The sequence below is a fragment of the Carassius auratus genome, linkage group LG49B (assembly GCF_003368295.1).
Source record: "Carassius auratus strain Wakin linkage group LG49B, ASM336829v1, whole genome shotgun sequence".
Lineage (NCBI taxonomy): Eukaryota > Metazoa > Chordata > Actinopteri > Cypriniformes > Cyprinidae > Carassius > Carassius auratus.
In genome coordinates this window covers 424,976-439,975 of record NC_039301.1, presented here as the reverse complement: position 1 = coordinate 439,975, position 15,000 = coordinate 424,976, and the positions used below count along the sequence as shown (strand labels likewise).

At 39.0% G+C, this 15,000-nt stretch overlaps 1 protein-coding gene across 16 annotated transcripts in view; it reads right to left on the bottom strand.

Annotated features, from left to right (window-relative positions):
- The window catches only part of LOC113068748 (receptor-type tyrosine-protein phosphatase mu-like), a 156,291-nt gene that overhangs the window by 5,655 nt on the left and 135,636 nt on the right, over nucleotides 1-15,000 (bottom strand). For all 16 annotated transcript variants that reach the window (XM_026241593.1, XM_026241596.1, XM_026241599.1 and 13 more), the window contains 9 exons: nucleotides 11,873-11,970; nucleotides 8,846-8,962; nucleotides 8,360-8,514; nucleotides 8,149-8,284; nucleotides 6,589-6,738; nucleotides 6,228-6,401; nucleotides 2,944-3,075; nucleotides 993-1,118; nucleotides 753-916 (listed from right to left, as the gene is read on the bottom strand). In XM_026241593.1, coding sequence (XP_026097378.1) covers nucleotides 753-916; nucleotides 993-1,118; nucleotides 2,944-3,075; nucleotides 6,228-6,401; nucleotides 6,589-6,738; nucleotides 8,149-8,284; nucleotides 8,360-8,514; nucleotides 8,846-8,962; nucleotides 11,873-11,970 — 1,252 coding nt within the window. The remainder of the gene's footprint in view (nucleotides 1-752; nucleotides 917-992; nucleotides 1,119-2,943; nucleotides 3,076-6,227; nucleotides 6,402-6,588; nucleotides 6,739-8,148; nucleotides 8,285-8,359; nucleotides 8,515-8,845; nucleotides 8,963-11,872; nucleotides 11,971-15,000) is intronic.

Here is a 15,000-nt window from a genome sequence, read left to right as displayed (position 1 = left end):
GTGTTTTAAACCCCAAAACAAAAATGTTCTTTGTGAATATAGTCACTGATAGCATATCATAAAGATAAAACTGAAATAACACACAATTTACACAATATTTCCTTGAATATATTTGAAATCCTGATGAGTCAGATATCAACTAATCCAATCAGATATAACTGGGTTATTACTAAATCTACAACCATTAAAAACATTTAAAAAAAATAAATAATAATAATTAAAACAATTAAAATATTTAAAATTCGATAAAGTTAACTTGAATAATAATAATAATAATAATAATAATATTAATAAAACAAAATATAGAAATAACTTGGATTATTTTAGCAGGTGACCAAGGAAATGTTTCTAAATTTAATTCATCTTAAATTATGTACTAAAATAGCTAAAAATGAATACAAACTACATAAACAAACACAAACACACAAATAAATATAAAAATACAAATAAAATAAATAAATAAAAACTATAACAATATTTAAATACAAAATAAATTCTAAATATTGATAAAATATTTTTATTAATATTACAAGCAAATTCCATCTATTAATAAAACATAAAATTCTAAATGTTCTACACAAACTCTAAATATCACAAAAAATCTAAATATATAAAAAACATCTAAATATTACAAACAAATTTTACATGTAAATAAAAATCTAATTCTAAATTAATTATGGATATGCTAAATAACTATTGCATTACTATTAATAAAAGTAATATAAGAGTGAATGTGAGGAGCGGTGACTCACAGGCAGTGCACAACGGTGCGTCCCTCTCCTCCGTCGTACTCCTCCTGCCATTTATCCACCTGTCGGATGAGTTTGAGGAAGGAGCGTTTGGAGACGGGAGTGTCGCGGTACATCGGCCAGCCCAGAAACTGGAACTGCTGCACCATCCTGTACCCGTCCTGCGGCTGACACACAAACCACAGGTCCATGACACTGGAACAGCTGACTCTGACTGAAGCGTGTTAGCGAGCGCTAACTCACCCGCGCCGCGTTATAGATGCGGAAGATCCTGCTGATGATGTCCTCCTCCAGATCCGCAGACACAAACTCCACCTGGATGGGTCCGTGCCGATGGACGCCATTCTCTGGCCAGTACTGCGGACACAACTGGAACACACCAATCACACATCAGCATCACATTCAATGTCAAACCAGTGGTTCAATGCTAGCAACTGACCAGTTTATACAAACCTAGACCAGCAACTGACCAGTTTAAACCACCCTGACCAGTATAAACCAGCGTAGATCAGCTACTGACCAGTTTAATCCAACCTAGACCAGCAACTGACCAGTTTACACCAACCTAGATCAGCAACTGAGCAGTTTAAACCAACCTGACCAGTATAAACCAGCCTAGACCAGCAACTGAGCAGTTTATACAAACCTAGACCAGCAACTGAGCAGTTTAAACCAACCTAGACCAGCAACTGAGTCTTTAAATCAACCTAGACCAGCAACTGACCAGTTTACACCAACCTAGACCAGCAACTGAGCAGTTTAAACCAACCTGACCAGTATAAACCAGCCTAGATCAGCTACTGACCAGTTTAAGCCAACCTAGACCAGCAACTGACCAGTTTAAACCAACCTGACCAGTATAAACCAGCCTAGATCAGCTACTGACCAGTTTAAACCAACCTAGACCAGCAACTGAGCAGTTTAAACCAACCTGACCAGTATAAACCAGCCTAGATCAGCTACTGACCAGTTTAAACCAACCTACACCAGCAACTGACCAGTTTAAACCAACCTAGACCAGCAACTGACCAGTTTAAACCAGCCTAAACCAGCAACTGACCAGTATAAACCAACCTAGACCAGGAACTGACCAGTTTAAACCAACCTAAACCAGAAACGCATAAACCAGCAGCTGACCAGTATAAACCAGCAAAGGATATCTAACCTCACAATTAACTTGAGTGGTATAAAATGTTAAAAAGTCAACATGAAAAGCAAATTAATTCATTATCCTGGCCTTACTGAGAATGATTTGTCAGTAAAGTACTAAATATCTAACTGTCCTCATAATCCTTCAACTGAAATGACTTTCCATCACAGATTATTGGACAATGTTTACTAGGAGCCAAACCGCTAACAAAAAAAAAAAAAAATCAAACTCAACACTAAGCATGCGACTAGGTTTGTGATTTAGTGGAAAGTTAATTAAATAAATCATAATGTTTTTCTAAAAAAATAAAGTTATGTTAAAATAAAAAGCAATTGAAACAAAAAATGTATTAACAATGATTTTAATCATAAAATTTTATAATAATGAATTTAATCATAAAAATAATCAAAAATAATCAAAACAAAAACGCATAATTCATAAAAATGTCAAATTTAAAATAATTATAAAATAAAAACAATTAAAATAAAACATTAACAAATTAAATCATAAAAATGCATAATAAATTAGATCATAAAAATGTAAAATATTTTTTTTAAAAATAAAAACAATAAAAATACAACGCTAACTAAAATCGGAATAATGAACAATAAAAGTAAAATAATTAAAAAATGTAAAAAATCTAAATAATAATTTAAATACAAAACAATTGAAACAAAACAATGAATTAAATAAAAAAATCATAAAATAAAAAACTAATTAAAAGCAATCAAAAATAAATTAAATCACAAATTACAAATAATTTGAAATTAAAAACAAATCAAAATAAACACTGTTTATATTTTATTGTTTACCTGCATGTCATGAAAATGAACTGATATCAGAAAACGATGAACTTGTAAATATCTTGTTAAATTACAGACTTTTAGCCCAAGTGTGACTGACAAAAACGCTTGGGAATCCCTGGATTATTTCATGTGAGAGCAGTGACGTGGATCAATTGCATGAGTCTGTGTCGTATTGCATGTCTTTGATCTTGACGGCTGTGTTTAGGTGTGTGTGTGTGTGTGTGTGTGTGTGTCTCACCTGCGCGGGATCCACATCGTTCAGCATCACTATAGACGTGCAGTGATAGTCCAGCACCAGCCTCCAGAAGTCTTTGACGGTGTTGGGCAGAGGATGCTGGGTAACGATGAACGCAGACGGCTGCTTATAGCTCTGTGAACATGAAGATGAAGAGAGGAAAACATATTATTTCCCGTATCACTGTCTGCTTGACTAATTGTGTGGAGAAGTTTAGCATTGAGCTGCGTGTTTTATTACCGCCGCCAGCGCTTCCATTTACTGTAATGAAAACAAATGTGCTGTCGCGTGTTTAACAAACAAACCCGTCCCAGTCAATGTTACTGCGTTTTTTAGTTCATTCACTGTTATGGATCGCTTTTAGCCATTTTCCTGACAAAGAAATTAATCAATTCCATCTGCTTTTGAATTAATTTCAACAAGCACATAATCGTGTGTGCAGTGATTCACATCCATCAGAGACACTGTCACTTCAGACGCACAAAAACTAGTGGTTATTATAGACGGATGTAGAAAATTTAAATAAATTATTTTAAAATAAAAAACAAAACACATAGTAATGATAAAATCATAATGTACAATAATGAATTTAAACAAAAGTTAAACTAAGAAAAGTTAAATAAAAAAATTGTGTTCATAATATTTTATATATCAAAATAAAACACATTAATAAATAATACGTTAAACTATTGTAAATAAAACATTTATTAATACTGAATTAGATTATAAATACCCATAACAATTAAGGTAAAAATGTGAAATTAAATCCATATAAAACATTGATTAATTATATCAAAATGTAAGATTTAAATATAAATAAATCAATTAATCAAAATAAACACTTTTTAGTTAAATACATAAAAATAAGAATAATTCTAAAATAAAAATAATTGAAATAAAATGTATGATTTAATTAAAAAAATATAATTAAACGAAATACTCAGTGTATAATAATTAAATCATAAATATATAAAATGGATTATATATAAATAAATTATTTTAAAATAAAACAAAGTAAAGTAAAGTAAAAAACAATACATTTTGTTTGTATACTGTTATGGATTGCTTTTAGCTATTTTTCTAACAATAAAATGAATCAATTCCATCTGTTTTTGAGCACATTTGGTCACTAGGTCAAGAGCAACAGGTAACGGTCACTAGGTCAAGAGCGAAAGGTAACCTTCACTACGTCAAGAGCGGCAGGTAACGTCACTATGTCAAGATCGGCAGGTATCGGTCACTAGGTCAAGAGCGGCAGGTAACCGTCACTATGTCAAGAGCGGCAGGTAACGTCACTACGTCAAGATCGGCAGGTAACAATCACTAGGTCAAGATCGGTAGGTATCGGTCACTAGGTCAAGAGCGGCAGGTATCGGTCACTAGGTCAAGAGCGGCAGGTAACGTCACTACGTCAAGAGCGGCAGGTATCGGTCACTAGGTCAAGAGCGGCAGGTAACCGTCACTAGGTCAAGAGCGGCAGGAAACGTCACTACGTCAAGAGCGGCAGGAAACGTCACTACGTCAAGAGCGGCAGGTAACATCACTAGGTCAAGAGCGGCAGGAAACGTCATCACTAGGTCAAGAGCGGCAGGTAACATCACTAGGTCAAGAGCGGCAGGTAACATCACTATGTCAAGAGCGGCAGGAAACGTCATCACTACGTCAAGAGCGGCAGGAAACGTCATCACTAGGTCAAGAGCGGCAGGTAACATCACTAGGTCAAGAGCGGCAGGTAACATCACTAGGTCAAGAGCGGCAGGTATCGGTCACTAGGTCAAGAGCAGCAGGTAACATCACTAGATTAAGAGCGGCAGATAACTTCATCATTAGGTCAAGAGCGGCAGGTAACGGTCACTAGGTCAAGAGCGGCAGGTAACATCACTAGGTCAAGATCGGCAGGTATCGGTCACTAGGTCAAGAGCGGCAGGTAACCGTCACTAGGTCAAGAGCGGCAGGAAACGTCACTACGTCAAGAGCGGCAGGAAACGTCACTACGTCAAGAGCGGCAGGTAACATCACTAGGTCAAGAGCGGCAGGAAACGTCATCACTAGGTCAAGAGCGGCAGGTATCGGTCACTAGGTCAAGATCGGCAGGTATCGGTCACTAGGTCAAGAGCAGCAGGTAACATCACTAGGTCAAGAGCGGCAGGTAACGTCATCACTAGGTCAAGAGCGGCAGGTAACAATCACTAGGTCAAGAGCGGCAGGTAACATCACTAGGTTAAGAGCGGCAGATAACTTCATCATTAGGTCAAGAGCGGCAGGTATCGGTCACTAGGTCAAGAGCAGCAGGTAACATCACTAGGTTAAGAGCGGCAGATAACTTCATCATTAGGTCAAGAGCGGCAGGTAACGGTCACTAGGTCAAGAGCGGCAGGTAACATCATTAGATCAAGATCGGCAGGTATCGGTCACTAGGTCAAGAGCGGCAGGTAACCGTCACTAGGTCAAGAGCGGCAGGAAACGTCACTACGTCAAGAGCGGCAGGAAACGTCACTACGTCAAGAGCGGCAGGTAACATCACTAGGTCAAGAGCGGCAGGTAACAATCACTAGGTCAAGAGAGGCAGGAAACGTCATCACTAGGTCAAGAGCGGCAGGTATCGGTCACTAGGTCAAGATCGGCAGGTATCGGTCACTAGGTCAAGAGCAGCAGGTAACATCACTAGGTCAAGAGCGGCAGGTAACGTCATCACTAGGTCAAGAGCGGCAGGTAACGGTCACTAGGTCAAGAGCGGCAGGTAACAATCACTAGGTCAAGAGCGGCAGGTAACGGTTACTAGGTCAAGAGCGGCAGGTTACATCACTAGGTCAAGAGCGGCAGGTAACGGTTACTAGGTCAAGAGCGGCAGGTTACATCACTAGGTCAAGAGCGGCAGGTAACGTCACTAGGTCAAGAGCGGCTGGTATCGGTCACTAGGTCAAGAGCGGCAAGTAACGTCATCACTAGGTCAAGAGCGGCAGGTATCGGTCACTAGGTCATGAGCGGCAGGTAATGGTCACTAGGTTAAGAGCGGCAGGTAACGGTCACTAGATCATGAGCGGCAGGTAATGGTCACTAGGTTAAGAGTGGCAGGTAACGTCACTAGGTCAAGAGCGGCAGGTATCGGTCACTAGGTCATGAGCGGCAGGTAATGGTCACTAGGTTAAGAGTGGAAGGTAATGGTCACTAGGTTAAGAGCTGATGTAATGAACACTAGGTCAAGAGTGGCAGGTATCGGTCACTAGGTTAAGAGCTGAGGTAATGATCACTAGGTTAAGAGCTGAGGTGTATGTTAGCTGCCGTACGTCCATGAGCGCGGCGTTGATGTAGTTGCTGCTCTCTCCGTCGATGGTGATGAGGAAGGGCAGGCAGCGGTCAGGCGGTAGCACATCCATACAGCGATTCTTCTCATGGTTCCGCGGCAGCAGTGCAATGCTACAGTCCTCCACCCGTAACGTGGGAGTCACCATGTTTAACGTCTGTCAAAGGAAAACACAACTGAAACTAATGCACAAACTTGCCTAACTATATTTCTACTGATTTAGTTTAATACTGTTTTGTAGTATTAAAGTATTAATATAAAATGTGATGTTTTTTATAACTCAAATTATTTGCAATTATTTCTTTTTCTGTTGTTTTTTTTAATTAATATTAAGTTGGACTGACTCTGAACTCCTCTTTGATCTGGCTGGAGTTGGTTTGCGGGTCCAATCGGTTCATGTCGTAATACGCAGAGCGAAGCTGATTGGCTGGGATCGTGGTGTCACCACAAAGACACGCCTCCAATATGGCATCATGGATAAACACATACTGCTCCTGAAAAATCAACATGTGAATGACAGATCAATACAACCATATCAATCACAGCTCACTGATATCATTTGAAGTGGTGATAGATTGACAGGCTGATTAATTGGCTGATCCACCTTTAATTCCAGTTAATATGTCAGTTTTCAAATCAATTTCAATATATTCTGTTACTATATTAACTTCTAATTTAAGTTTTAATGTAAAAATATAATATTTTTTTGCTTAAATTTTTAGTGATTTTGTCATGTGCTTTTGTCATTTCTAATAGTTTTTGTTAGAAATAGTTAGTCCTGTCAGAAAATCATGTTTGTAAATGTATCAGTTATGAAAATGTATCAAATTATTCAGAGCAGATGGATCACGACTTCATTGACTGTGTTTTCAGTAAATGTCAGAATCTTTCTTCTCGATGTCTCTGTCCTGTGTGTCCACATGCGGACCGGTCATCTTTCCATCATCTCTCGATCGCAGACGGTGGTCTGACAGCTTGACGTAAATCATTCATGAAGTGACATTTTAAATATGCCTTGGGTCGTCGCTCTTGAGAATGTCTTTGCTCTTGATGTGACGTCACAGTCCTTGACCCAAGCTGACGGTCAGATGAAGTCTCAGGCTACACTATCATACATGAGTGCTTGTTTCTTTTGTCTATATTGAAAATTTATGTCAAGAAGATGAACACTTATTCGAAGTTCTAAAATATGTCTGAGTAGGCGGGACTGAAGAGAGAGGCAGCATTTGATTGGCTACAGCTGATGTGAAGATGTTTGTGATAGGTTACCTCAGTTTTTCATGTTGAAATATAATTTAATTGCAATTATTTATAATTATTGTTTATTATATTATTTATATACATCTAAAACAAAAAATACAAATATATATATATATATATATATATATATATATATATATATATATATATATACATACACACACACACACACACACACACACACACATAAACATATATATACAGTATATATACGCATGCACACACACACATGTACACACATAAAATACAAATTAATAAAACAATTATGAATTAATGATAATAAAATATATACAACACACAAAATCATTAACTATATTTAAAATGTAATTTATTATATATATATATATATATATATATATATATATAAAGAATTAACAATAAATTATTATTATTAATGTATTATTATACATATATTTAATATGTTTAATTATTTAATTATTATATATACACATTAAAATATATATATGAAAAATGTAACAAAGTCTCAGGCTGTACATTCATACTTCTTTTTCTGTTATTTTTAACTTTATGTCCAGAAGTAAATGTTTATACGTTTTGCAAAATATGTCTAAATGGGTGGAGCTGTATTGAACGGCAGCGTTTGATTGGCTGCGGCTGATGTGAGGTTGTTTGTGATTGGTTACCTCTGTCTGCACCATGTTGACCCTGCGGGACCGTAGTTCCCTCACGCAGTTGTAAATGTCCACGACTCCTTCCCGCTCCGCCATGTCCAGCATGATGTCGATGACGATGAAGCATCCGGTGCGTCCCGCTCCAGCGCTGAGGACCAGAACAACAGCTGTTAGATGTGTTTGACAACACACAAAGTTTTAGTGAAGATGAGACGATGTTCACCTGCAGTGGATGACCATGGGGCCGGCGTTGGCTGGACTCTTGGCTTTGACCCGGCGGACGAAGCCCAGCAGCCCTGTGGCGTGATACGGGACGCCGTGATCCGGCCAGCCGGTGAAATGAAACTGACGGATCTCCCTGATCTCATGAGCTCCTCGCTGGACACACACACACACACACACACACACACACATAATAAAAAATCTAAAACAAAAATACAACTTATATTTTAAATGTAATTATTGAATTTTAAATATAATTAATCTATCATTACTTAGATTATATATAAATATATATATAATATATATTTTTTCCATGTAACATTATAGCTTTTTATAACTGCTATAGAGACACTACTACAACAATAATGAATGATTAGATGTGTTTTGTTTCAGGATAATGAGGGTCGGCTGTGATCAGAGTTATAGTTTGAGGGTAAGTTTGATTGTGTAATAATCAGCAGTAAATCGGATGAGTTTGATGCCGAACCTTTTCCACGGCGAAGGTTCGAATGACGTATTCAGACAGCAGCTGTGTCTCGATGAGCGTCACCTTCATGTCCCTGTAGATCTCAGTGTCATCGGGCCAGTACTTACAGCACTTCACCTGTCACACACACACACACACACACACACACACACCAGTTTATCAAAACATGAGATATGAGCGTCTCCAAACAATTGAAATTGCTATCATTTTATAATATATTGGTATTTATTTAAATACCAATTTCGTTTTAATTAGTTTTTTTTTCGTTTTTACTGTAATTCAATTTATTTTTTGTTCCCTTTAGTGTTATTTATATGCTAGCCATTTTTATTACAACTGCTGGTTTTATCTTTTATTATTTAATTTTTATTGTAATTTAAGTTTTATTTTTAGTAATTATGTCTTTTTTTTCACTATCTAGGTTTGATTTATTTTGATTTCAGTTTGTTTTTATTTTCAGTTCATCATTGTAATTCATAACTTACTTAATTATGTGTTTATTTTGGTCTAGCTTGTTTGTGTTAACATACAGTAAATGTTTTAATAGTTTTAGTTTACACTGATCTGTAGATATTGGTATTAGCCGCTGAAAAACCTGTTAAATATAAAGAAGTGAAAGCTGAAATCTCATGTATCAGATATTCATTGTTTTTGTGATGGAAACACACTGTTCTGGTCAGAAATCAAGGAAATTTCAGTCCATCAGTTCGTCATCCGTTTATCAGCTGATTCTTTCCATCCGCTCTTCATTATTAGTGTGTTTTCTTTCGATGCGTGTATTAGGCGCTCTAATTAGTGAGATAATTGCGCTCTGATGGCTGAGTGTATTTCTCGTGTCTGGATCAACAACAGGGCCGTGATGCTATCGGCTCCTGCCTAATTATCATTAGAGCATCTTCTAAACCAGAGAGCATTAATCATGTAATGACTTACTTACATATTCAGTCACACACTTCCTGCAGTTAATCGCCAGCACACACACACACAGAGAGAGAGAGAGAGACACACACAGAGAGAGACACACACACACACACACACACACACACACACAGAGAGAGAGAGAGAGACACACACAGAGAGAGAGAGACACACACACACACACACACACATACACAGAGACAGACACACACACACACACAGAGAGAGAGAGAGAGACACACACAGAGAGAGAGAGACACACACACACACACACACATACACAGAGACAGACACACACACACACACGTGCACACACATACACAGAGACAGACACACACACACACACACGTGCACACACACACACATGCACACACACACACACACACACACAACACACACACACACACACACACAACACTCACTCATTCACTAACACACACACAGAGACAGACACACACATACACAAAGACACACACACACAAAGACACATACACACATAGACACACACACACACGTGCACACACACACACACACACACACACACATCACTCACTCATTCACTAACACACACTCTCTCTCTCTCTCACACACACATTTCTTTCATGTTTGTTTCTTTTATGTAGATGGACTTTGTCAGCTGATGATAAATAGTCACAGACATTCTTTGATTAGGATGAGCAGTGTGTGTGTGTGTGTGTGTGTGTGTGTGTGTGTGTGTGTGTGTGTTCTTGTGCAGCTGTCAGTGGTGTGTGTGTGTGTGTGTTCTTGTCCAGTTGTCAGCGGTGTATGTGACAGTCTTTGATTAGGATGAGCAGTGTATGTGTGTGTGTTCTTGTGCAGCTGTCAGTGGTGTGTGTGTGTGTGTGTGTGTGTGTGTGTGTGTCAGACGAACGCGGCTCCAGCTCGGTGTGATTGTGGTGAATGCGGCTGAATTCCCAGAGTTCATCAGCGAGCAGCAGCAGATGGTGGCGTTGATGAGACTCTCTCTCTCTCTGCAACTTGAAAGAGTCGGGCAGAGAAAGCGGCGGCCCGTCGGGACACACACACGTCTGCTGAACAACAGCAGGTGAGCCCACGGATGGCAAACGCTGTTTCTTTGACTCTCAGCCAGTGATTTGGACAGAATGATGAGGACGAGAGTCAGAGCAGACACACATCAACATGTCCAGCGTCAGTAAAGCACTTCTTCTCTTCCAGAAGATCATGTTTCTGCTCCTAACAGACCTGATCTGATCTCTGAGCTCTCACAAATACTGATTTTTCTCATACAGACACTCTGACGAGTCGTGGAATGTGCGCACAACATTTTTAATTTCATGTTAAAATTATTAGTTGTCATTTTTATTTTAGATATGTTTTAGCATTTTTTCATTTTTATTAGTCTTTTTTGTAATATATCTATAGAGTTTTGATTATATTTTAATTGTAATTAGTTTTTTGTCATTTTTAACATATCTATACTGAATAGTTTTATTAATATTTAAATCGTTTTTTATATTTTCAGTTTTCATTCAAATTTGATTTGTTTATTTATTTTTTTATTTTTATTTTTATTTTTTATTATCTATAGTATTTATTAATATTTCATATCCGTTTTTATTTATAGATTTTCAGCTTTGATTATAAAGTTGTATTAATTTTGTTTTACACTTTTTTTGTCATTGCATTAGTTTTTTTTACATGCAAGTCTACATGTCTATATAGTTTATAACTCAGTGTTAGTTAATTTAGTATAAAGTTAAACTTAAAATGAAAAATGTTTCCTTTGCAACTAGATGAAATAAAATACTTTCTTTAATATATTTTATTTTCATTTAATGTTTTTATTAAATTTACAAACATTTATATTTATAATTTTAAGAAAGAGTTATTTACGGTTTTGTTCTAATGTTCTAATGATTATTATTAAATTTTTTTGTAATGTGTGCTTAGTATCAATATTAATATTTTCACACTGTAATGTAATTTTCAGTAAATTTAATTTAATCCAATTAGAGAGAATTTGTCACTTTCCATAAAAACTGTACCCAGAATATGATCTCAATTAGAATTACAGTGTGTCTGTGATCTGGGAGAATTAAACTCCAGAGGATCGAGGGCTTTACTCACCCGGCCGACTTCAACCAGATTGGTGACCATTACGATAGTCGCCGTGTTCTCCTGCCACACCATCCTCCAGAAGTCATACACCGTCTCCTGCATCGGACCTGAGGAGCACACAACTCATCTTACAGAAAATCAGGAAAATAATGACACAATGCCACGCAAGATGGATGGATGGATGGATGGATGGATGGGTGGGTAGATGGGTGGGTGTATGGATGGGTGGATGGATGAATGGGTGGATGGATGGATGGATGGATGGGTTGATGGATGGGTGGGTAGATGGGTGGGTGTATGGATGGGTGGATGGATGGGTGGATGGATGGGTGGGTAGATGGGTGGGTGTATGGATGGATGGATGGATGGGTTGATGGATGGGTGGGTAGATGGGTGGGTGTATGGATGGGTGGATGGATGGGTGGATGGATGGGTTGATGGATGGGTTGATGGATGGGTTGATGGATGGGTTGATGGATGGATCAATGGATGGGTGGGTGTATGGATGGGTGGATGGATGAATGGGTGGATGGATGGATCGATGGATGGGTGGGTAGATGGGTGGGTGGATGGATGGGTGGATGGATGAATGGGTGGATGGATGGGTGGATGGATGATGGATGGATGGACGGGTTGATGGTTGGATGGGTGGGTGGATGGTTGGATAGGTTGGTGGATGGATGGATGGGTTGATGGATGGGTGAATGGATGGATGGGTGGGTGGATGGTTGGATAGGTTGGTGGATGGATGGATGGATGGATGGGTGGGTGGATGGTTGGATAGGTTGGTGGATGGATGGGTTGATGGATGGGTGGGTAGATGGGTGGGTGTATGGATGGGTGGATGGATGGGTTGATGGATGGATCAATGGATGGGTGGGTAGATGGGTGGGTGTATGGATGGGTGGATGGATGATGGATGGATGGATGATGGATGGATGGGTGGATGGATGGATCGATGGATGGGTGGGTAGATGGGTGGGTGGATGGATGGGTGGATGGATGAATGGGTGGATGGATGGGTGGATGGATGATGGATGGATGGACGGGTGGGTGGATGGGTTGATGGATGGATGGGTGGGTGGATGGTTGGATAGGTTGGTGGATGGATGGATGGATGGATGGATGGATGGATGGGTTGATGGATGGGTGGATGGATGGATGGGTGGGTGGATGGTTGGATAGGTTGGTGGATGGATGGATGGATGGATGGATGGATGGGTTGATGGATGGGTGGATGGATGGATGGATGGATCGGTGGGTGGATGGTTGGATAGGTTGGTGGATGGATGGATGGATGGATGGATGGGTTGATTGATGGGTGGGTAGATGGGTGGGTGTATGGATGGGTGGATGGATGGGCGGATGGATGGTTCGACGGGTGGATGGATGGATGGACGGATGGATGGATGAACGAACAATGCCTCGAACTGCGCTAACAAAATCACATATGTGGGTTCTACATTCATTTAATAGATCTATATTCTTACTTTATGTCATCAATTGACAAAAAATAGGAAATAAACATTGTGTTTCATATATATTTCTCGTATATAAATATATACAATAGTTCTCCAAAAAATCATTATGAAAGCAAACATTTCTCATCGAATACTGAATATCAACAACTGTCAAATAAAAAAACGATAAAATAAAACAAACATCAGAACATCAGAGATCTCATCATAAACTCGAACATTTCTCATCAAATCCTTCCACATGAACTTCATAGCTCTATATTCATACTCCGTGTGAACAACAGTGTTTTTTACTTTATTTTTTCCTGATGCAAAACTATACTTTGTTCTATTGATTTTAGGCTGAAATGTGACCGGGACACATGGAGAGATTGACTCCTCCAGCTCATGAAGCCATTAAACAAAGCACAGAACATAATCCAGAGTGACACCGGAGCAGAAGTCATGACGCCGCGGCTCTTTGTCGGATTATTGGACATGTTTTCCAGCAGCGGAGCTGAAACTTTAAAACGTCTCATTCATAAATGCATGCAAACAAGCAGCGACAGATTTGCACGTCTGCATTTCCATTAAAGCTCCAAATCAATTTAATAAGGGCAACATGTAAGTCAGCGCCTGGTAATAACAGCACAGCCGAAGGAATTAAAACCACACATTTAATTAATTCTAATTAGCATTGTTTTTAATCAACAAGCAAATTCCAAAATGACTTTTGACAAGTTAATTAGCTCATGCAAATCTGCGCTCACGTTCTCCGGCGCTGATGCATTAGCTCTGAGCCAAAGCAAATTGCATCCAGCAGAAAAACACAAGCGAGAAGCAAGATTTAACATATTCATACGCACACGTAAACAGCGGCATTAGCAAACACTCGTGTTGTGGAGCACTCTCTACCAATGACTTTGCTCGTGGGCGAGATCTCTTTATCATCTGAGCTTGACAAACTTAATTAAGATCTGTCAAAACTACATGCTTCTTAATCACAATAATATACAGTTTCCTTCATGATGTGCTTCGTTTAATTACATTTCTCAATGTGAGGAGTGCAGATGACCATCAGGAAGAACAATAAACGTCTCAACTACATCTCGATTGTTTCTCATGGACAGAAATGAGATTAAATGGTGTCTCATTATGATCTCATTATGTCTCGTCTTATTCAGTTTCAACAGTTGACATCTCTGCATCATCTCAGTTTCTCTCCCAGACAGAATTGAGATTGATTGGAGTCTTAAGGTTTCTCCTAAACAATAAACCCTAACCCTAACCCTAACCATAACCCCCTGAGCGATAACGTCTACAATCATAATGTTTAACTCTTTATTTTAGAAGTGTTTCTTACAAGAAACACACACGCAGCGTTTAGACAATCCTTAAGTAGCTAAATCCTAAGCGTAGATGGGATCTCACGTCCGGACCCGCGCCGGGAGAATTGCGCTGACATTTGCTGTAATTTGCTGATGCTCTAAGCGGCTCGCTTCAGTCCGCTTCAGCTGTAAGTGGAGTCAGCCAACAGCAATTACTGTGCGAGCGCTCAGCGGGAAGAAGACTTTAGCGGCGCGCTGCTGTCAGGCCGCTGTTCCTGCCCCGGGGGACTAATGCTTTCATCGTTCTAGCGAACTCGTTTCAATGAGACCTCGGGGATTCGGCACGGCAAAA